The sequence below is a fragment of the Argiope bruennichi genome, chromosome 10 (genome assembly GCF_947563725.1).
Source record: "Argiope bruennichi chromosome 10, qqArgBrue1.1, whole genome shotgun sequence".
Lineage (NCBI taxonomy): Eukaryota > Metazoa > Arthropoda > Arachnida > Araneae > Araneidae > Argiope > Argiope bruennichi.
In genome coordinates this window covers 35991377-36016478 of record NC_079160.1, presented here as the reverse complement: position 1 = coordinate 36016478, position 25102 = coordinate 35991377, and the positions used below count along the sequence as shown (strand labels likewise).

At 28.7% G+C, this 25102-nt stretch overlaps 2 protein-coding genes across 6 annotated transcripts in view; one reads left to right on the top strand and one right to left on the bottom strand.

Moving 5' to 3' along the window:
- The window catches only part of LOC129989483 (neprilysin-1-like), a 459015-nt gene that overhangs the window by 359933 nt on the left and 73980 nt on the right, over nucleotides 1–25102 (top strand). The window contains exon 3 of the mRNA XM_056098053.1: nucleotides 23822–24174. Within this exon, the coding sequence (XP_055954028.1) occupies nucleotides 23856–24174 (319 nt within the window). The 5' untranslated portion in view covers nucleotides 23822–23855. The remainder of the gene's footprint in view (nucleotides 1–23821; nucleotides 24175–25102) is intronic.
- Nucleotides 1–25102, bottom strand: part of LOC129989480 (uncharacterized) — a 99584-nt gene that overhangs the window by 16447 nt on the left and 58035 nt on the right. Inside the window, exon 1 of one of the 5 annotated variants that reach the window (XM_056098051.1) lies at nucleotides 13382–13516. The exons of 2 other annotated variants lie outside the window; for them this stretch is intronic. The gene's annotated coding sequence lies outside the window, so the exon portion shown is untranslated. Of the gene's footprint in view, nucleotides 1–1409; nucleotides 1685–13133; nucleotides 13263–13381; nucleotides 13517–25102 lie in introns of those variants that run through there. 2 more of the 5 variants (XM_056098048.1, XM_056098050.1) reach the window with 2 other exon arrangements.

Below are 25102 nucleotides of genomic sequence, written 5' to 3'. Positions count from 1 at the left end.
TGATAAAAAGTAGAAAAATATTTTTTAATTAAAATTTATCCATTTGAAGTTATTTGTAAGAAAAAATATAAATAAAAGATATTTTATTCAATTTTAGATTTTCCTCAAAACACTTTTACAAAATGTTTTAAATAGAAAACTTTAATACAAATTCTTTCTTACATAAATGCAGACTATTTCAACAAGATATATATTTATAATTGATCCGCCTAAAAAAAATAGGAAGGGGAGTTTAAAAGAATTTTAGTAAAAAAAAATTTAACACTAGCTATATAATTTTATTAACTAATTTCATCTTACATTCAAGATAGAAGACAAATCTTATTTTTAGTTCTAAACTAGAATTTTATTTTCTTTAATGTGCTTGGTAGTTCTAAGAATTTAAAACATATTTTCACATAAAAAAAAGTTAATCTGAAAAAAAAATCACATTAAGTAAAAAAATTGCAAAAAATATGTAACCGAACAGTACTTTAGCTTTGTATATGTTAAGCTCAATGCAATTATTAAGAATATTCGCATTTCGTATTTATATTAACAAATAATTATTTTTAATAACCACTCAATGCCATAAACCAATTAATCATTTTTACAGTCAATCATATTAATTTTACACAAGCATTTCACCACTTTTTGTAGAGTCAACAAGGCATTTATGTTCTTAGGAATCCCCCCCCCCAATTAATGTAGTAAATATATATTAGCATGAGCAACTCCTGAATAGATATTTGAATAATATATATATTTTTTATCTTAAATATCTTTTTATGTTGCTTTCAATATTCTATCTAAGAAAAATCTTTGAATATTAAGGCATACTCAAACATACAAATATATATATATACATATAAGCATTAAAAAAACTTTTCAAAGTACTTAATGCTATAAAGTTGCAAATAGTTCTATCAAAGTAAATAAATTAATTTACGAAATAGCAGTACTAGTTTTCATAAATGAAAGTTAAACACATTTAAGAAAATTTGAAATGGTGAATGCAACTAATATATATATAACAATATGCTAATATCTGAACAAATATTTAAAATGAAAAATAAATTGTATCAACGTTATTCACACTCATAGTAACTGAAGTAGTTAATCTAATATGTTTTATCGACAAAATTGAATCGCTTACAAATATGTATTATATTATATATTTAAGTCTTATAATTATATTTTTTTAATTTAAAATTTTCAAATTCTTACATGAATATTTATTTTTTTAAATCATCGAAAATAACATTTAAAAATATACTTATTACTAAGTGTAGCGTCTTTCATTACGGAAAAAAAAATCGAAAATTATACACATTATAAACATCATTTCATATTTACTGAGATGAAAAAGTAATTCACTGAAAAAAAAACACTTCCAATATAAGTAAATTTTAGAATAAATTAGAATTTACCAGATTTTACATTTTTTTTGCAAGAAATAAAAGAAGATGTTGAAAAGCAATAAGAAAAGAAAATCCTCTTCAAATGATAGAAAAACGAAATCGTTTCGCTTTGTAAAACAGAGAAACTGCAATCTATTTGCGGAACACGCTTCCAGTAACATCCCGACACAAAAAATTGTACCAAACGAATTTCACAAACATGAATCCTCGAATTCCGTGTAAATTGCAAAAATAATACGCAGATCTATTACTAAACACTATTTATAAGCATAAAAAGAGCATTAAATTGCATTTATAATACACAGATTTCTCTACTGATAGCGAAATAGCTTTGATAGCGAATCAACACCGGAGTGAAAATGAAACAGGGGAATCCCCGCCTCATCTGCGAGTTAGCAAAATGTCTTATTTCTTTCGATCAAACACTTAAAACATTTTCACCAGTTCTCTTCATCATCCCAAAGAGGATATTTTTTTTATTATTATTTTACTTCCTTGTATGCGAAATATATAAGGTGAAAAAAAATGTATTCGTTGAAAAATTCGAACTTGGAATTTTGGCAAATCTCCAAGTTTCAGATCTCCCTGAATCCGAAAAACACAGTTCAGGAATTATATTTGTTAATCTGTGAAGGCGATAACTCAAAAATGCTGAGATAGAAGCTACACAGTTGAAATTTCGATTTTATGCAGATTTTAGATAACAGACTCCTGTTGAATTCTGTATGAAATCTATTCAGGGGAAGTGTGTCTATCTGGCAGTCCGGTTGCTTCAAAACTTAAAATGCTAAACGAATAAAATTTGATACACAGATTTAGCAACTAAAGAATAGATTTATATCAAATTTTGAAATAAATCTATGAAAGTATTTATTTATTGACTGATTGCCAGCCAGCCTGTCTGTCTCTCAATCTGTACGTTCTAATGCTTGTAATTGTGAAACTCGAAAACAAACCAATTTAGATAATTGAAATTCCATAAATAGTTTTAGCATCAAAAACATATTTTTTTTATCAAATTTTGAGACGTGTTTGAATGTTGATATTCTATCAGTCGGAACTTTCGCACCCATGTAAGCTCAATAGCTTAGATAAATAAATTTTACAGTTATTTTAATTCACAAAATTGTTTTTCTTACCAATTGACCTAAAATGCCACAAGTATAGATAAATCTAAATAATTAGTTTTCAGGGTTCATTTAAAATAATCTTGACGCTCTTTTCTTCTTTATTTTGCACTTTCATAATTTCTTTTGTAAGTTTCATTCGTTTTCTAGAAATAAGAAATTTTTGCAATAACCAAAAAAAAACTTTATTCAGTTTTGATTTTAATTAAGGCATTATAAGCAAATGAATTGAGCTGAACTATAACTTTTTCCCTCATATTCTCAACGTAGGGGTCGGGATTTGGTTTGCAAACCTGAGAAAATCTTACTAGCGGGTTGGCAAATGTTAGCGCGCCTTGGGGTAAGCCTCGTAGTAAATAATAAACAAGTTGGTCAAAAAATAATGCAAATATTCGAAACTCGACTATAATAATAATAAATCTTCCATCAAATGTAATGAAATTACATACAATTAATATGGGATTTCAATTTATGAGAAAAAAATGATTGTTGCTACTAACTACAATATACACTTTGTTAGCCTAGTCAATCAATTAAAAGAATTATAGAAAATATAATTTCCATTACAGTTATTGACTTCGCTAATTGCTTTTGTATAGTGCCAGATTGTAGTTGGTAACAAAAATTATGCTTTTTAATATAAATTTAAATTTTATATTCGGAGTAATATATAGACCGAATTTGGTTATATTTAGCTGCGCAGATTGTTTTACAATTGAGTTTCTAACACTTCGTTTATTCTATGACTATCCTGTATTTTGCCATTATACTGTTTGTCATTCAAGTTTATTCAACTATATTGGATTATAACAGGAGGATCAAATTCTCTGTAAGTAAAATTTGGGAAGAATAACTGTTTTGGAGAATAACTTTTTTAAATATTAAATGACGTCAATCGTTTTTATGCAAACTATTTATTGATCTTCACTAATAATAAAAATGCGTGGACGTGCTTGTGGGCTTGGGCTCTACAGGCCAGATCATTTGATCTAGAACAACCAAATTTGATCTAATATAAACTTTGGAAAGTGGAATATAGCCTTGGAGCGTTTATTTTTTAATTAGTTAAATATTAAGCGAAATTTTTTTTGCTTTTTCATTGTAACTTGCGAAAATATTATAGCATAAAAATGTTTTTGACATCATCTTAAAATTTAAAATATTATCATTTCAATGATACCAATATTTTTACCGTGTAATATATTTTCATTTTTAATAAATTTTAAAAATTCGTCCAAGCACATTTTACAATATATTTCTTTGCTGAAGTGAAATGCAAAGCATTGTTGCAATTAATATTACATCCCGGCTTTTTTCTTTAATCACATTTTTTTGATTACCAAGGTATGAAAATTCGACTAAAGATATTCATATTAAATAGATTTCCGAATAAAGCATGCTTTTAATAAGTTTTTTGTAATTTTGCTATACTTATATACATAAAGTTTAATATAAATATTTAAAATGCGCTCTTTTTTTTATACGGTTATTCTTTCCGGTTGCATAATGGATGTATGACAGTACATAAAGGAAATCTGAGAAATACACTGCATAATAAAGAGAGTGGCTTAAGACTTTTAAAACAATATGAGTTATATGTAAATTAAAATTAGATGTTCAAAAATATTTTGCTAAGGAAATCATTAAAATCAAATCACAAAAAATATTTCAACTATGTTTTTGGCAATCAGTGATTCCAGCGAACCAACTAGCCGCCAAAATAAAAAATTGAAAATGCACGTTTCAGATTGATTTGAAACATCTGACTGTAATTCGTTGTGAAATTCAATATGATGTGCTTGTGGTATTCAGAGCGAATATGCTGTTTTAGGGAAGGAAAAAATATAGAATTCGACAAATTAAAAAAAAAAAAAAAAATTGTTTAAAAAAATGAAAAGTAAACTTTTAAAAAAAGTAAAAAAGCTGAAAAAGCATTACCAATAAGCGATTTTTATAAATTTTTTTTTCTTTAAATATATACAGATGCATTGTAAAATTAGAATGATCATATTCTATCTATAATACAGGGTGTTAAAAAAATCTTAACAATCCCAGACACTTTATCAAATATCGAAACATTTTTCTCAATCTTGGTCAAACAGAACAGACAGATCCGGCTACTCGTCAAAGAATTCTCTATTTATACCATGTTTGAGTAGAACTATTCGTCCAATGTCCAATATGGTAGAAGATTTTATAAGTAAATATAAACAGCACAAGTTTCAAGTTTATCATAATCGCAATCATGCTAACGTAATTCCGATTCACTGGGTTCACCATTCCCGGTGAAATGAAACAAATGATTCTTTTAAAATTATTAATCATTTTTCTTCAAATTTTTTTCCATTTAGGAAAAAACTACCACACTTCTCTCTATCCATGAATTAAAATTAACATCTGTCGTTAATTATGTTCACGGAACTGTAAAAGCAAATGTGGGAACGAAAGTTCCAGGAATTATTTTTAAATGACCTTCAGAAAATAACTGCCAAAATAAAAAAAAAAACCCATATCTGTCATTTTTGACGGTGCATAATTTTATAAGATAAAAGTAACGCAGCGAAATATTAATACTTGTCATAAAAATCAGAATCTTTTTTTAACAGTAGAAATCGTCTGCATTTGAACAGATTCGCTTTTATGTGGGCAGTGAAACCAGACAGTAAATACTGGGGGGAAAAAACTAACAAAATTTTCTTTTTATAATTACTATTCCATAAGTAAACGTAATAAAATAAAATCTTTTGAAAGATTTATTCTAGTAAGAGAAAAAAAAAATGGCAAGTGTTGAATAAAATTTACTTTTAGTTTAATATCTCATTCTGTCTGCATAAAAAAAAATTCATTACAGAACAAGCCATTTGTTAGCATCTGGTTTTAAATTTATATTTGCAATCATCTAGTTAGTGAGACAGCCAAACCGCACATATCCATCATCCCGCAAATTGAAATAAGATGTTTTCTTTGGTCCAGTGATTCAAAGACCATATAATTAAAGCTATAATGATAAATATGGTGATAGCTGAAAAATAGGGAAATGAAAAAAAGTTGATTTAATTTAATAATCAAAAACTTGAAATAAATAAAGGCTTAAAATGAATTAAAATATAACTATTGGATATATATACTTTAAAAAGAATGAAAGAATAATTTTCTTCTTATCCTGGCAAATATAAAATAAAAAGTTTAAAATAAAAATGCATGATTTCGATAATGAATAAGATGCATGGCATTCAGCTAGATATAATGGCTCTCATATATTAGTGAAAATATTTGCAATACAACTGAGAGTCAGGAGATTTAATGTAACACATACTTTTTTTATGTCATGTAGATATGAAAAATTTTAAAACTGATTATGCATTTGAGAATGTTTCTCCATATGATTTTTTTATCTGCTTATAATATTTATTTTCTCATCCCCTTCACCAGATCTGTTCTTCTAAATAAAATAAGTAAAACTTTTTTAAATGTTAAGCATCTAAGTATATCCTGAAGGATAAAATACATAAGGAGTTTCATAATGAAATTTATTTTTAAAGATTCCCATGTCAAATATTCTAATAAAAATCCAAAGATTACAGATGTAGTGGCATAACAATAAGAGGATAAGGGAATATAGTTGCCAATTCAGCCAAAGATAGAAAATTAGTTCCCTTCTAAAAACCAAATAAGAAAGAAGTTAACAAATATTTCACTCATAGGACCATTTGTGCTATGTTACTATACAGGTATGCTAAAGTTTTTTTTTTTTTTTGGGGGGGGGGTTCTATTCCATAATGAATTGGAATAGAATGGAAGAAATGGGAAGTGTATCTCTAATTCTACATTTCAATTACATCTTATGATGGCTATAACTAATATTCTTCTAAAATTGCAAATTTCAAGAAGGAAAAAATTAAATTACATTAGTTATTTAAAAAAAAAAAAAAAAAACTCATTTTAGTAATATTTTATTGTATAGTTTCAATGGGATAAAGGCACACACAGAACAAAATTGGAAAAAACAGTAAATTTGATTCCAGTAATCAGTGAATAATTATTTACAGGTTGTCAATCAATATTCAAATTCTAAACGAAATGAATCATTCAGAAGTGAAAAGAAAAGAAAGTTTTATGCAAATCAAGATTAGATAAATAATATCTGGTTTTTTATAAGCTATAAACACTCACACCCTAAATGAACTAAAATAAGGTGTATTTTTTAAGACAGAGAATAAGAACAAAATTGTTTTCTAAGAGTTTAGTGTCTTTTCTGTTACCAAATGTTCTACTTTGAGAGAAACCCCTGTTTGCAGCAATGATCTTCAAAATTAACCCAGTATGAATATCCATAATATTGAATCTTGTAGGAATTTACACAGATGCATTAATTGAATAGAGTATTCATATTTAAAATACAATTCCATACACAAATTTTCCAATTGATCTAAATCTGGATAGCAAGTATTTTTAAAATTCAAGCAAATCATCTTTAAAACATTTTACCATCAAAAAATCCATTTAACAGCAAGATCTTGATTTCCTCCAGATTATATATATATATAAAGAAAGAGAAGCTGACTTAAAAAGATTTAAAACAAAAGAAGCCTGCAAATTTTGTTTCAAAATGATACCCTATATTTAAAATGTTTCCCTTGCATTCTTAACTCACTAAAGTTCACCAAAATCTATCTATCCATAAATATGCATAATTATATATTTGTAAATCTAAATCTGGATAGCAAGTATTTTTAAAATTCAAGCAAATCATCTTTAAAACATTTTACCATCAAAAAATCCATTTAACAGCAAGATCTTGATTTCCTCCAGATTATATATATATATAAAGAAAGAGAAGCTGACTTAAAAAGATTTAAAACAAAAGAAGCCTGCAAATTTTGTTTCAAAATGATACCCTATATTTAAAATGTTTCCCTTGCATTCTTAACTCACTAAAGTTCACCAAAATCTATCTATCCATAAATATGCATAATTATATATTTGTAAAATGAAATTTGATGTACAAGATTTTTATTACAATTTAACTAAATAAAATCTTATTGTAGGCACTGAAAAATAAATAATTTTATATATTTTGTTTAAACTTACAAAATAAAGATATTTCAATAAATTCCGTTAAACTTCTTTCTTACTTTCCAATCTTACTTATTTCTATTGTGAGTCTAAAAGTAGTTACTTTTTATATATGAAGTATATTTCCATATTTACTAAATGAGCTTCCTTTGGTGATCAGCTCGTTCACCAAGAATATAGTTTGTGCTTTAAAATTTATTATTTGTGTTTTTCAATCATGTTATATACCTAAGTAAAAATTCCAAATGCAAGGAAAGAGAGAAAATTATATAAAACAAAAGCACAAGAGAGAGAAATTATACTTTAAATGAAATGGGGGGACACCTAAGAAATAATCAAATCAGTTTGTCAACTTTGTTTAGATCATATTACTAAAATCAAAGAAATGCATTAATACTGAAGGAAAATGATAATTTTCAAGTAATATTGTTTAAAATATTAGGGAACAGAATACATAAAATACCAATAAAATGGAGTTCAGAATCATCGAAAGTGACTTGAAATTATACTCTCTTTTTCATGGTTAATCAGAATGTTCAATAGTTTAAAGTTTTTAAATGTTAAAATGATCACCAGCAAGCAGAACTCTCTCAACATAGCGAGGCAGAAATCAGAAAAAGGTGTTGAAATGCATTCAGAGCAGTAGCTTCAAACAGAGATTTTTAACAAAACTGACCTGAAAAAGCACTTATTTTAGCTGCAAAATTCTATATGACATGGTAACTTAATATTGGACAATTATAGAAATTAGACCCCGAGATTTGTGATAAACTTTGATGAAAACATATTTCAGAAGTTAAAGTGGAATTTACATTCTATGATTAGAAAATAATTCAAATCTTGTTAAGCAATGCACCTAATCATTCAGAAGTGAAAAGAAAAGAAAGTTTTATGCAAATCAAGATTAGATAAATAATATCTGGTTTTTTATAAGCTATAAACACTCACACCCTAAATGAACTAAAATAAGGTGTATTTTTTAAGACAGAGAATAAGAACAAAATTGTTTTCTAAGAGTTTAGTGTCTTTTCTGTTACCAAATGTTCTACTTTGAGAGAAACCCCTGTTTGCAGCAATGATCTTCAAAATTAACCCAGTATAAATATCCATAATATTGAATCTTGTAGGAATTTACACAGATGCATTAATTGAATAGAGTATTCATATTTAAAATACAATTCCATACACAAATTTTCCAATTGATCTAAATCTGGATAGCAAGTATTTTTAAAATTCAAGCAAATCATCTTTAAAACATTTTGCCATCAAAAAATCCATTTAACAGCAAGATCTTGATTTCCTCCAGATTATATATATATATATATATATAAAGAAAGAGAAGCTGACTTAAAAAGATTTAAAACAAAAGAAGCCTGCAAATTTTGTTTCAAAATGATACCCTATATTTAAAATGTTTCCCTTGCATTCTTAACTCACTAAAGTTCACCAAAATCTATCTATCCATAAATATGCATAATTATATATTTGTAAATCTAAATCTGGATAGCAAGTATTTTTAAAATTCAAGCAAATCATCTTTAAAACATTTTACCATCAAAAAATCCATTTAACAGCAAGATCTTGATTTCCTCCAGATTATATATATATATAAAGAAAGAGAAGCTGACTTAAAAAGATTTAAAACAAAAGGAGCCTGCAAATTTTGTTTCAAAATGATACCCTATATTTAAAATGTTTCCCTTGCATTCTTAACTCACTAAAGTTCACCAAAATCTATCTATCCATAAATATGCATAATTATATATTTGTAAATCTAAATCTGGATAGCAAGTATTTTTAAAATTCAAGCAAATCATCTTTAAAACATTTTACCATCAAAAAATCCATTTAACAGCAAGATCTTGATTTCCTCCAGATTATATATATATATAAAGAAAGAGAAGCTGACTTAAAAAGATTTAAAACAAAAGAAGCCTGCAAATTTTGTTTCAAAATGATACCCTATATTTAAAATGTTTCCCTTGCATTCTTAACTCACTAAAGTTCACCAAAATCTATCTATCCATAAATATGCATAATTATATATTTGTAAAATGAAATTTGATGTACAAGATTTTTATTACAATTTAACTAAATAAAATCTTATTGTAGGCACTGAAAAATAAATAATTTTATATATTTTGTTTAAACTTACAAAATAAAGATATTTCAATAAATTCCGTTAAACTTCTTTCTTACTTTCCAATCTTACTTATTTCTATTGTGAGTCTAAAAGTAGTTACTTTTTATATATGAAGTATATTTCCATATTTACTAAATGAGCTTCCTTTGGTGATCAGCTCGTTCACCAAGAATATAGTTTGTGCTTTAAAATTTATTATTTGTGTTTTTCAATCATGTTATATACCTAAGTAAAAATTCCAAATGCAAGGAAAGAGAGAAAATTATATAAAACAAAAGCACAAGAGAGAGAAATTATACTTTAAATGAAATGGGGGGACACCTAAGAAATAATCAAATCAGTTTGTCAACTTTGTTTAGATCATATTACTAAAATCAAAGAAATGCATTAATACTGAAGGAAAATGATAATTTTCAAGTAATATTGTTTAAAATATTAGGGAACAGAATACATAAAATACCAATAAAATGGAGTTCAGAATCATCGAAAGTGACTTGAAATTATACTCTCTTTTTCATGGTTAATCAGAATGTTCAATAGTTTAAAGTTTTTAAATGTTAAAATGATCACCAGCAAGCAGAACTCTCTCAACATAGCGAGGCAGAAATCAGAAAAAGGTGTTGAAATGCATTCAGAGCAGTAGCTTCAAACAGAGATTTTTAACAAAACTGACCTGAAAAAGCACTTATTTTAGCTGCAAAATTCTATATGACATGGTAACTTAATATTGGACAATTATAGAAATTAGACCCCGAGATTTGTGATAAACTTTGATGAAAACATATTTCAGAAGTTAAAGTGGAATTTACATTCTATGATTAGAAAATAATTCAAATCTTGTTAAGCAATGCACCTAATCACGGGCGAAGTATTTCAGATTTTTTTTAACTTTTAAATTAGCTAATATCCATTTATCTTATCTGGATTATAATCTAGTTTAGTCAATCATATTCTTATCTAATTAATTGATTATCTAATCATACAGCTATCTAATAAGCTACTTATCTCTAAATGGTGCAACCAACATAAATTAGTGATTTGCTTCATTTCCGAATAATTTGTATACTAATAAATGGCCAATTATTAAATTTTAGAATTCAATTTTCTGACAAAAGTCGACTTAATTTTTAATATTATAAAATGAGTGTCTTCTTAGAATCAATAAATTTTAATATTATGGCATCTGCATGTCTAATCAAAATTATTTTGTTTGGTGCCTGTAGATCTTTTTCACTGGCAATTTTTCAAGGATTTCAGATCATTATTTTTATTTTCATAAAATAAATAATTAGTTAAAATAATAATAATTTACTTAATTAAAAGTAAGTGATTAAAATAAAAGATTCATAAAATAAATGAAAATTCATATGGCACCAATGTGGTGTCATTGGCATTTGCTCAATAATTTATGCATGATATTAATGTAGTGCATACAAAGAAAAAGAATTTATAATGAAATATTGCAATGAAAATTAGTATCTACCACAGGAAAATATAAAAATGCTATTAAATAAATAAAGTTTTAAATCCATAACCGCTCATTTGATAAATATATAATTTATTCATAAAAGCTACTCACAATATAAATCACCATTAAGTACATTATTGGATATTAGCTAAAATGTTGTATAATGCCATACAGCAACATATTATATATATATAATGATTTTATTTAAATTCCAAAATATGACACACCAATATATAGAAAACTTAGAACTTGTATCATAAGATATATATTCAGAAATTGGTAGTTTGTTCACATCTTTAGCCAATAAAAGTAATACTCCTCCATAGATGGATTCATTTACTCTGATTGGTTATAAGAAAATCAATTCATAAGTTTTTTCAACCTTTATCATTTTGTATCTTTTTTCATTGATATTGAATTTCATCCTAATTTTATTAGATAATAATCACTTATAAAAAATATAGGGTTAAGCTTCTTAGTTTTAGTCTCTAGAGAATTTTCTTTTAGTCCTCATTGAAAAAATTATGGTATCTTACATAAGTTTAAAAAGTTCAAAACATTTCATTATAGTTACAACTGAAGTTGAAATACACAGAAAGTTACAAGTAACTACATCAATAGAGAGTAAAGTGACTCGTAAAGAAATTCAAGGGTCATTTGTCTCGAAATTACAGAAGGTATTTAGTTAAATTCTTTATCTAGTCTACTTATAGTTTCGATTTAAAAAAGAAGCAGCATGGATTAATCACATATAATTGGCAAACATTTGGTTAGTTGATGCCATGGATGAATTTTAGGCCTAATACAAATAGTTAGTAAACATAATCATATACTTATGCGACATCTAGCGACATTTGATGATTAATCACTAATTGCAATAAGATCAACATCTTTTTCAAATTTTTTATGGTAATTGTTTTAATCACTGGCTTGTAGTTAATATACAAATATCTAAAAAATTTACTACAATTTAAAATACCCCATTAAATCAATGGCAACACGAATTGAAAGTATACAGAAAATTATAAGCATACTACCAGTGCATGCATATTAGGGTTACACATCAGAACTTGTTAGAGTTGCATGTTGAGCAATGGAATTTTATATGCCAGCATAAATTACATGGCTGCACATGTTAGGGCTAAGTAAGAATCATGCATAACAAAATAATTTTATTTTAAAAATGGCAATTATTGCACAAAATATTGATGATTGGTACTGAATAATGGAATACATTAAATCATTTTTCACTACATTAAGGTTATGTTCAGGGCAATTAATGAATCAGGAATATTAATCGATTGATCATTTTTCATTACAATAATGTTAAATTCAGAATTATTAACCGACTGTAATACATTACATAGGTTTATTGTCAATTTAAGCAAAGATTTTCTTCCCATAATACACAAGACACATAGATTCAAAATAAAAATAAACTATTATACAGAAAGATAATAATATGGCGAAATGTTAGATTAGAATTCATAATTAGTTTTATCAGTATAAAACAACTTAATCCTTATAATAAAAAATTTAGCATATATTATATTCAAAACATTAAAGACTATTAAATTTTTTTTCACGCACAAATTAGACGGATTTAAGTGGATTAATCCAAAATTTAAGAAAAAAAATGGTATAAAACAACAGGTTTAATAAAAAGAGCTCTTAATTATTACTAGCTATGTGCAATAAAGTAATATTAGACACTTTTTTCCCCTAAAAAAAGAAAAATGCGACTATGACAAAAGAGAAAATAATATATAATTAATACATGATTTCATTCCAATTATTTTTATTGTTTCCCTACTAATTTTCGATAATGGCATCCTTCAATCAAAAGGCTTTTCTTAAAAAGCAGAAATCAATAAACAAATATATTTAATAAGAACATATGAAATATTGCACTAACTTACTTGATCAGTTTTGTTCTATCTTAATCGATTCAAAGCTCGTAAATAAAATTTTTCGAATTTATCAAAAAAATAAACATTGGGGAAAATTTTTCGACATCATCTATCCCACACAACGTTGTGCAAGTTTATGAAAACAAATTCAAGTTCATATACCGTCATGGTTACAGCTAACTTTCATATAAAGCAGTCGAAAAATTTTATCATCATAGCTCGACATCAGAGCATATTAAATACATGAAAAAAATTACCTGTTAATCGAAAATCATTTTCCTGCGTTTTATTTAACGCATCTGAAATTTTTTCTTTCATCTGAAAGAGGCTGCATTGATCGGCTTTCTGTGTCTGTAAATGCGACGGGTAATGCGGATTTCTCCTCATTTTCTGTAGCGCCATCTTGCGTTCTAAATTATTATAATGTGCGATTTAATTTTATCTGTTTTCTTTTTCGCTAAACAGATAAAAAAATTAACATTGAAGTTTTAAATGCTTATTTTTTTCTATCTGAGTGCTACTGGACCACAAGGCGAAATATTACTGCATCCTTCACAGCTTCAATATTTCATCCGGATTATAATAATGATGCTATCGGTGTGCCTGATATTTATTGTTCAAGGGGGATTTTATGTCCAAAAAACTTTTAAACAGAAAAATTGCATTTTTATATCACACATTTGATGCTAAAAAATAAATTAAAAATAATTGATCGAATAACTAAGTTCTATATTTTTTTTCGTAAGGAGTGTGTTACCTATTCAGTAGAGCAAATATTTTATTCTATGCATTTTTATAGATGAATCTATTTTATTATTCTCAAAAATATCATCTATGTACAAAAACATTCAGAATTTAATTTGAGAAACAATATCCTACAATCGTCAAGTCTCTTGAATTTAAAAGTAGTAAAGCTTTCATTATTCAATCATCGCATGGTAATAAAAATTTAAAAAAGTATAAAATTTTATAAGAAAACCTAATTATCATTCAATACCATTTAATACTAATTATAAACTGTTTAATAATCAAAATAAATTGAGTCAGAAACCAATCATTTATAACAGGATGAAATTATTGTGAGTTAAAAAATTCTGAATTAAATTAATTCAACAACAGAAATAATTATTTAAAAAATTAAATTCATCTTAAAATTTTCTTAAAGTTTAAATTTTAGCAATTAGAATCTTAAAAATATTTCCTCTTCATGAATGTGCACGAATCTCGATTCCTTATGAGTTCGGTTTTAATCTATTGCACCATATATGATATTTAATGAAAATTGAAATAATTTAGAAAAATCTATAAAACTTTTTTGCTTTAAAAAAAATTTTAATCAAACTAATTCATTAATCGAAACTACGATAATAGAATAGAAATCAGATATCATTCATATCACTTTCGTATATAAAAAGAATTTTATTCATCTTTGTATTTGGAATTTTATTTAACCGTTCGCCTTTCTTACAACCCGAGGATTATTCGTCGTTTTTTATTATGTATTTTTATTTTAGAAAAGTAATCACTCCCGTCGTTTTATAATATATGTATGTCCAAACTAAGAATTTATTTTTATTTTTATTTATTTATTTTTATGTTCCATACCTTACATTTCAAACCTTCCGAATTCATTTATAGAATTTTAATTTACGAAATCAGAATATTACATCAAAATATGAATGACTAAAATTCAAAAATTTGTATTTTTTAAAGAAAATTTTAGCAATTTTCTTTGTTTCTCGATCTTTACTTTGTTCACATTCAACAGAATAGCTGAAAGTTTTAGCTTATAGTTTTAAATTTATTTCTACTTCTTTATCTTACAGTTATTTATTTCAATAGCATAATTTTAAGAATATATAAGGTATAACAGATTATACTTTTGTTCTTTTCATTTTCATAAAAAAAAAAGAAAAAAATGTATAATTTCAATACTTTTTTATAACATCACATTTCCTGTATATGCTAACCAATCCAAGAACAATTCCAACTAATTATAAAATGATCTGTATATTGCCAATAATTTTATTGTCCAGGTATAGGGACTCATTTATTCCTTTTTTTATTACAGATGTTTTTGCTCTTTTTTTTTCAATTAACTATATATATATAATTAAGTAGATAATGACCAGATACGTAATCGTAATTCAAGAGATTTCAAGAAAGGGTTATATTAGATTTTAGTAATTAAAAGCTAGTACATATGTGTAATTTTTTCAGCTGTTTCGGGAATTTCAAAGTGAATGTTATTACATTTGAAATAAACTTTTTGTTTGATTAAGAAATGCAGTCACAAACGAAGTTGGGGGTATTTTTTTTATTATTTTGTATTACACTGGAAAATTAAAATATCTTGAATTTCTATGGAAATTAATATAGAATGAGTGAATAAATTCGTCTCAAAAATGTTTGGTATACTTTTTTTAATGATTTTCAAATTTATTCGTCATCTAGATAATTGTTTGCACAATCTCGAACCTATGAATAGCATTAAAATTTTAAACACAGTACTAAAAAGACTTAGCAATTTTCCATAAGAATTTAATTTTATAAGAAAATCAAACAAAATATACAAATCCTGGTTGTAAGATAAAAATGTTCTATTTATTAGAAGTTTGTATTGACTTTTCATGTCTGATTCAGAAAAATATCGCTTGTGGTAAATTGAGAAAATGAAAATTATTGAATCTTTCTTTTTTCGTTTCTTTTCTTTCTTTTTGTTTTCTCTGTATTTAATTACATTATTCTTAGATTTTGTTCGAATTTTATTTATTTATTTTGAATTGTACGTATAACCTCAAATAACCTATCATTGGAATCGTTACCTTTCAGCATCTGAATAAAATCAGCATAGTTAAATTAATAACTATTTTAATTAATTTCCATATACAAGCTACTCGGAATTTATTTCATTTTTCACTTATTATCAATTTTTTTCACTCGAGCAATTATTTTTAGTATTTTAGAAGCCTTATTATTAAAGCAACATTAAAAGATCAATATTTATGCGATAACATAGAATTATGTTATCTTTGATTACTGGAAAAAAACATAATTCTATCAAATTTTTAAAGGCAATTATTTATCTTATAAAATTAATGCATTCAATTTAGTTAGCATTTCATAAATTACTACGTATTTATTGTAATTAATTGATAATTCACTTGAAAAAAATTATTTTTCCCTTTTTGGTATTTTAAAATCAAATACTAAGCACATAATGTTCATATATTTAATTATTTTTTAATTCTACATAAAATGAGAATACATAATTCAACGAACTTGCATATTTCTCAAACTAAATTTTTAAAAAATCGTTTTAAATGTACTCAACTGAAAATAACTCCAGAAAAGAATATCCCTATTGTGGTTTATTATGTTTGCGATTTTAAAAATAATTAGAATACATATTGTATACCATCTCTCTGAGCTAACAGAAGGAAATTCTCTCTAATCTTAAAACGCACTCAAGCAAAGAGTTGTTTCCATGAAATTTAATTAGTTTGCCAAACGACTTTTATCTTTCCATTTGTTGGAAGAGAACGGAACAGCGAATACAAATCAATATGTTTACTTTTAAAGCTTCAGAACAGCGTAAACATTGAGTCAAAGGATAATACGGGTAACGGTTTGAATATAATTAATTACAACTCATTTTAACAAAGAATGAGACCACGATAGGACTATCTATTTAGTTTAGGTAATTGAAGATAGGAAGAGATGTGTGAAACTTTTGACGGTATTGGAAGACTCAAAACGAAAGTTGTTACATTTGGATCAAAGGCTTTATTCGTTCAAGAAATGCGGTGTAGCATGTTAACTTTATTTTAAACTAAAAGACAGTTCATATGAAATTGGAAACATAACTTTGACTTTACCGGTGACATTTCTAAATTAAAATATCTTGAGTAAATTCAGATTGTTATTCTGCTTTACGCTATATTAGTACTCGGTTTTCTACAAAAGATATTGATTATTAGACAGATGTTTAATTTTACTAGTTTGCACATTTCTTATTTTTATATTAATATTGGCATCAAGTTGGATTGTAAAATAAAAAGAATATTTACGACAAACAGAATGTTTAAGACGAACAGAACTTTAATAATACCTTTGTACATTCTTTCAAAATTCTTTTATCTTTTGTTTTATCGTTTATCTTGTTTTTATTCTTGTTCGTGAAGCATTGAACGTTTATTCAGAATTCTTATGAGTCTTTGTAATCGGGCTTACTTTTCAGTTTAATATGAGAATAAAAGTGATGATTGATTACTAAGAAAATATTGTTGGTTTCGTGTTATTTTTAAAATTTAATTTGTTGCTAATTTTATCCATCGAAGTTACAGTTGCGATTTAAGATCTTCTTTTTAGTACTAGCTATTAATTATAGCTTCTACAATTGATAGAAATGTGGACATATATTTATTGGCAATTGCTATTTTTGGGGGGGGAGGCGGTAGATGATATACTTGCTTATGCTTAAACATACACGCATGCGAAATTTTCATAAACATATTTAGGGTTTTATTATATATTTTATTATGTGAGTGATTTTCTTTGCCTTCGTAGACATTTTTTTAGATTACATACTGTGATTTTCAAATGTATTCGCCTATTCGCCCTTTGATATCTTAATCTATTTAAAATCATGTTTGAATGTTTATAAAATAAAACAATGGAGTGATCACTTTTCCGTATATATACATAATAGGCGTGTTTTGGGTTCAGTTTCGTAGTCCAGTGAAATACCTCTTTACCTCTTTGGCGAAAATTAATCTAAATGTTAATACTATGTGTCAAATTTTATCTTAAGTTTCTAAGTCATCGTTTTCACATACAAATAAAAAAAAAGATCAACAGATGTCAATCCTTCAAAGAATTTGGGTCCATAATATGATATATAACATTGATACAAATTCAAACTATTGCATGCACTATAGAAACAGACACAAAAATCAATAGTTTGAATATGTATTTACGATATGTTTAATTCTGGTAATGAAAACATATATTTGATTTCATTGATTTAAGTCGTTACGTTTTGGAGTTATACTGTTCAAACACATGCGGACGGATTGACAATAGAACTTCATAACATAAATTTTATTCAAATTTTAATAGAAATCTATAATTTAATCGCAAGACCGACATATCAAATTCCATTCATCATGATTGTTTTTCTTTTCCGTTTCCAGTTTATTGTGTTCAGAGATAGGTAGGAATAATTCCAAAAATGAATTTTTAAAAAGGGTAAATTATATTCATCAAAATTTTGAAATCGAACATTTCTATTTGGGGAGGGGCGACGAAGATTACAGTGCTTTCTCTTTGTGGAATTCAAATTCTAGAAAATAAAAAATTAAGCTATACGATTGATGAAACTTATTTTCTGATCATCTTTACCGTGAGCCCTCATTTAGTGAATAGAATCATATAGGTTATACAGGTCTTTGTTTATTTGATAAAAAATCACTCATAAAAAAAGTTTTTCTAAGTAATTAATTTAATTTTCAATAGGAAAAATTGGAAATATTGAATACTAAAAGTAGAAATGGTCTTCGTAAAACTTTCTCGTATACTCTCTAATAAAGGTGTTGTCCCAGAAAATGCCCTGCATGGCATTGGCGTACAATAGTCATAAAATATAAACTTTATGCTTGAATATATCATTTTTACTGAATCTATCGTGTCATCCTTGGCGGTGATTATTCCTTGGCATGCGTTAACCGTATCCAAAAATCGAATTTGTGTATTACACGCATTTTTATCAATTGATTGAAAGAATAATTTGACAAATAACTGCACTTGTAGTCACAAAATCACTTAGTAAATTAGATATTGTTGCGAAATTTCCAGGGGTCGTTTGGATAGTGGAAGTTATATGATGTGAAGAACGCTCAATCACCAGGCGGCAGTAGAAAATGAAACAACGACGTTTATTTACACGAAGACACACAGGACAGCACAGAAGACGATTATCTTCAGCCGAGACGTGCAGCAACAACAGCATACACAGCAGCATATAACAAGACTCTACTGCAGACAGTAGCGAACAGCTTAGTTCAGCACTAGCTTCACTCCGCTTATCTCTGGAAGGCCAGTTCTTTAACGTCGACTCCGACTACTCTTCAACCACTGGTCCACGACTGCCCGGCAGCTGCGGCTGCTTGCTTTTATAGGTCTCATGAGGCGGTGCTAGAAATCTCTCAACCAATCAGGAACGTTCGAGGCGTGTCTAGGCTCCTACTGGACGGATCGGGAAAATTCTCAATGTTTCGGGTATAATCTATTTAGGCGCCAAAGTCGTCAAATTCGTCGCCAAGTCGCCAAGCTCTGGAACCTTCTATGAAACCAACTATGCTGGGAAGCCGCGTCACAGATTCGTAACAATGTATTTAAGTCATTGCGTCTTTATCACGTTTACATGTTTCTTAAATTACAGACCGACAGACGGTCAATCCCTTGTTTAATTCGGCTCAAAATTTGAAAGGTGTCTGGACTATATATGTTAATTCTGTACATCGAATTTTATTTATCTAGCTCTCTTCAATTTGTAACTATCGTGTCTAATCATATTCGAACAGTTGGACAAACGGACTTCCTCTTGGTGGGTTTTGTTCAAAACTTGATAGAAATATACATCTACAAATTTAGTGTAAAGACCGTGTACCAAATTTCATCGTGTTATCTTTGTCACAGATAGACGAAAGGACATTTTCCAAAAATGTGTGTTTCGAACTCAAAGATGTCTAAAACCTGGAGATTCGTCAAAATTTCCACGTTATAATGATTGGTAAACTTTTGACGATTATTATACTTTTTCTGTTATTGTTGTTATTTCTGATGGCACTTGTCATAGACAAGCCTGCGGACTAATTTTAGCGAATTTAAGCCGAAATTTTAGCATCTCTTACTTTTTAGTAGCTCCAACTAGGACCAAGAGTACGATTTAGCTACTCACTCGTCACAACCCTTTTTACGGGGCGGACTACATTCATGCATTTCATTCATTCAGCCATAGATCGTAATTTAGGCCTGACCAGAGAAGGATCACCTCTGATCCAGTACCCCCAGTGATATTACTCTTGACATGAAGGACTTCGTGACCACGACAGATTTATACGTGCGCCAGCCACCGCCACACACGGAGAGTCTTCGGCTGGCGGGTTCGAACTCAGGACCCAAGGGATGCGAATCCAATGCCCTACCAACGAGGCTACCCCGGCCTCATTATACTTTTTCTATACTATCTATACGTAGTATATTATACTTTTTCTATACTACGCATACGAGAAAGTAAATATTAAGTGGGGATATGTATTTTCTAATTGTAAAAAATTGTTTAATTTTTTTCCAATATATATCGTAATACGAATTGTAAATATTCAATAATTACAACTCGTATTACTCTCGTCAGACTCTTAGAAATGATAAATTGAACAAATAAATTGAATTTATTTATATATCAAAAATTATGAAATTTCGGAGTGAAATATATGCCAAAAACATTACGCATTACTAGAAGGTTTCCTAATTTATTTATACCAGATATAACATTGACAACTCAAAAGGCTTTTAATTTAAACAAAAGCCAAATCATTTAGTTGATATTTCAAACATCAGTCATCATTAGCTCTATTTATGGAACATAAATTATAGAATTTTCTTTTCTTTTTAAACACTTCTTTTTGATTATTAATTTTTAAGCGATTATTTAAGGTGAAAAAATCAACTACGACTTATTTATATTCGAATTGGAAAGAAGTAAACCGTAATTCTTAAAATAGATTCACATAAATCCAAACAATGCGTTACAAAACAATATGCGTGCATTTCATGAAAAAACAACTTTTATTTTATATAAGAACTCAAAACTGCAAAAATGGAAAATTCAAATTTAGTAATTGCAAAGTATTTACCAGAAAATGTAGGCTTTAAATTATATTTCATGTTGTTCATTGATTTTTCACATGTTTTAAAAAGAGTGTATTAATGGTATAGTTGATTTAAGAAATAATCACTTATAGAACACCAACCTATCCCCCCCCCCTCCACGTCCCATGGGGGCACCTCATAATTGAGGATGAGAAGCTTCCGGCATGGTTGTTGATTCTTGCCACCCTGGAGGGTACACGAAAAAGGTGGGGATCTCCCTCCTCCCATCTATGACGGGACGTACTTCCTTAGGGAAGAGTTGTACCGTGGCCGGTGGTGGCCCTTAGGATTCAACCACAGTTCCCACCAGTGTTGCTGTTGTGGCGGTCCAATCATTGAAGTTTTTCCGTGTGCCTTCAGGCAGGTCGCAGTACCCAGTTGGTGGTTGTAGTACCTTTCCCCACATTAGTCGAATAAATTTTAGTCTACTGTATACAGATTAACTATCAATAGAAAAGTAATCATTTTAAACCACTTTTAATCAATACTGCTCTGTAAAAGGGCATGGATACCAATTTAAATCTGAGAATGTTCTACAAGTGTCACAAAAAATTTACCATCAAGCGAAATAATTAATATTTTTTTAAAACAAACTTTAGGATAGGACTCGTTTTTTAAAATTGGACTGCGAATATCAAATATAGATGATTCGTTTTCCTTAAACCAACTTGCCCTTCTTCCACATTACGTGGAATAATTTTGAGTCTATTGCATTGTAACATTTCCCCGTTTCCCACACCTGATAATTAGCCTTCCGCCCAGATGTAACGCCATATGTTTACCCCACACATTTTTAAATGCCTCTGGACTACCAGATGGGAGATCCACTTCGTCAATAGAACCATTGTGTCGGGTTATTAGTTGTATCCAGATAAAGAACCACATGTGCTTATTTCGTCGTTTCAAGGAAATCCATCGTATTGTGATGAAAAGCTTATAAGTCAGTTAACAGCTACGCTACCCGTGCAATTGCTTTTGTATTGTGGTCATGTTACTTGGCTGCGACCCACAATGTTCCAGGTTCTATCCTTGCTCATCACAATTCTCCAAAGTATCTTCAAGGAAAAAGAACGTCAAATCATCCAGATGCTAAACTTTTTTCTTCCATTATGAAGGGGCTATAGTTAACATGTGTTCGAGAAGGGTCAGTTACAAAGATGAATCATTAAGGGCATTGCCACGATAGATTGGAGACCATTGGGGAAGCATTACTGAGCAGCTATTGGGTGATAAGGAACTCAAGTCCAAAAATGAGAAAGTCAGAGGCGGAGATTTGACGGAAATAAAATGCGTTTTTTTTTTTTTTTAAGAGAAGGAAGAGAGCAGTGAGAGGCGTAAAGGAGAAGTCGTAGAAGCTCGAAGGTGTTCCTGATTTTGTGAGAAACCTCGTGTGATTCGGGCTTCTGTGTTAAGATCCACCCGATAAAGATCGTTGGCTTTCTAGAGCTACCCCTGGAGCAGCCGTTTGAGCTAATAGCCTGTTGTTATTATTATTACACATTTTATTAATCATATTAACCAAGATGAGAAAAAATTGTTCTTGTGTATATATAAGTGTAAATAAAGGAATAGTTTGTTACGTTATTCTCTTATTTGATCGGTCAGAATCAAGATATTATAGCATACAAATGATCTACCAATTTACCAAAATTCTGCTTTCAACCATTTTTAACCAATATTGCAATATGAAAGGACTTAAATATCAACTCTAATATCTGCATGTTCTACAAGTATCACACAAAATATGCTTTCAAGCGTGATAATTAATCTTTTTTTTAGACATGAAATTAAGAGTAGGAATCTTTTTTTTATTATTATTATACTGCTTGTATCAAACATAGATGTTTTGCTCTCCGTAAACTAACCTACCTTTCTCCCACATTACGTCGAAACATTTTGAGTCTACTTTATACAAATGATCTACCAGTATACCAGTAAAACATTTTTAACCAATACTGCAACGCGAAAAGACTTGAATATCAACTCTAATCTATGCACGTTCTACAAGTGTCACAAAAAAACATGCCATCAAGCGAAATAATTAACCATTCTTTGTATGGTCTTTCCTTTTTTGTGTGTCAAATAAATTAGAGTGATATATTCAGGCTCTAAATTAAAGGAAAAATGTTTTAAAAAATCCTAGTATAAATATATAACATAAAATAATTTTAAAGAAAAAAAAAACAGTATGACGGAAATATCCAACATCAGGCAAATTTACATGTTAAGCTCAGTACAAAACTTTCAATGTCCCTCTCTTCTAAAATTTTCCCCTCATTATCACTTTTCAAATAAAAAAAATCTCAAATTAGTTATAAAAATATTTAACAAATCGTACATTTCTTCTAACCACAACAAACAGCGTAATGACAAGTTCAAACCCGCTATAATGATTGTGACATTTGATTCTTTTTCTTACAGCTACGTTTCTTTTATGCAATAGTGGTGAAAAAAGTTGCCAACAATAACCAGTTTACAATATACCTGTTTTGAGTATAATTTTTTTTCCGTTAAATGTTATGATGGAAATTTCCATTATCATGCAAAGAAGGGTTAATCTTTTCTTAAACAGGAATTTTAGGATACTAATATGTTATTTTTTTACTATGCTATCCCAAATTATCCCAAAACAAAACAGCGATCCCAAAACAAAACAGCTTGTGTGAATCTTATTCTCAAAGGATTTTTCAACTTTGTTCTAAGTTTGTTGTCTGAGATAATTTTTAAGGCACTATTATTAAACATTTTCCCTTCTTTTACAGGTCGCAGAATGCTCTTGCCGCAGTGTCCCACTTGATGACGATGGTTCTGAAAGCCACGCATTCTCCAAGCCAGTCCGACAACCTACCGGAATACGAGATGCTGGCCAATGGCAATCCGGGCAAGAAACCGGCTGTCCGGATTCAAGAGAACCCTCTGGCGGAAGTGGCAGTGGAGAAGCCCCCCAATGACATGGTGCAACTCAGGATAGAGAAGGGAGGCATCAAGTGTCAGTCCAGGTCGAGGCACAGGTTCAGGACCACGTTCGAACTGCTTCTCAGCCTGACCACTATCATTCTGGGACTTCTCTGTTGCGCCCTCTTCTACCTGATATTCATGAAGACAGGACATTCAAGTGAGTCACTTTCTGTTTTTCTCTTAACATGCGGACACTCAGTTATAGCGGAAATAAGTTTAAGAATCTGCTAAAGGACAACAAGAGAATTGAAAATAGTAATGGCAACAAAGTGATGTAAATTGTGTTTAATAGATGAAAATCCATGTATTGGTCCAGCTGCTTTGCAAGAATGAAAAAATGATTCTTTTGACATGATGCAGAATGTTTCATTTGACAACAAGTTTACATCACAGATAATAATAGTACATAGAACAATGTCAGATAGATTTAGTTTTAGGTTAGTTATATTAACGTCCCGTTTGAAGCAACACTAGGGCTATTTTGGGACGGACCTCGCAATTTTGAACCGCGGTCAGATGACGAGGACGACACCTGAGCTGGCACCCTCTCTCCACACCACACCACACCAGTGGGAGGACGTTTGGTCATGACGGATTTAACGTGCAACTGACCCCCTTACACGACGGTTCTTCGGTGGAATCGGGTCTCGAACCAGAAACCCTCCGGTTCCGAATGTCAGATAGAATAATGTAAACAAAATTATTTCCATAGATTTGATAACCATAGATTTCAAAAACAGTAAGAAATTTCATAAAAATTATTTAAGGGTTTATTTGAAAATATTGCGTGAGTTATTGTCTCTCATAGACAACCTCAAAGAGATTTATTTATTCTGCAGTATGATAATATCATAACTTATTATACAATTCTAAGTAGAATGAACGCTGGGAAAATGCATAATATATGTTGTTCAATTTGATGACAATACATCTCAAAATACACCAATATAACGTACCATATAACGCCATATACCGTATAACGTAAAAGCCATTTGTAGGCAAATTTGGTAATATAGCGTGTCCTGATGTCACTTGTACCCAAGAATCTTCGAACTAGGAAATTTCCAAAGTGTCTACTTAAATTT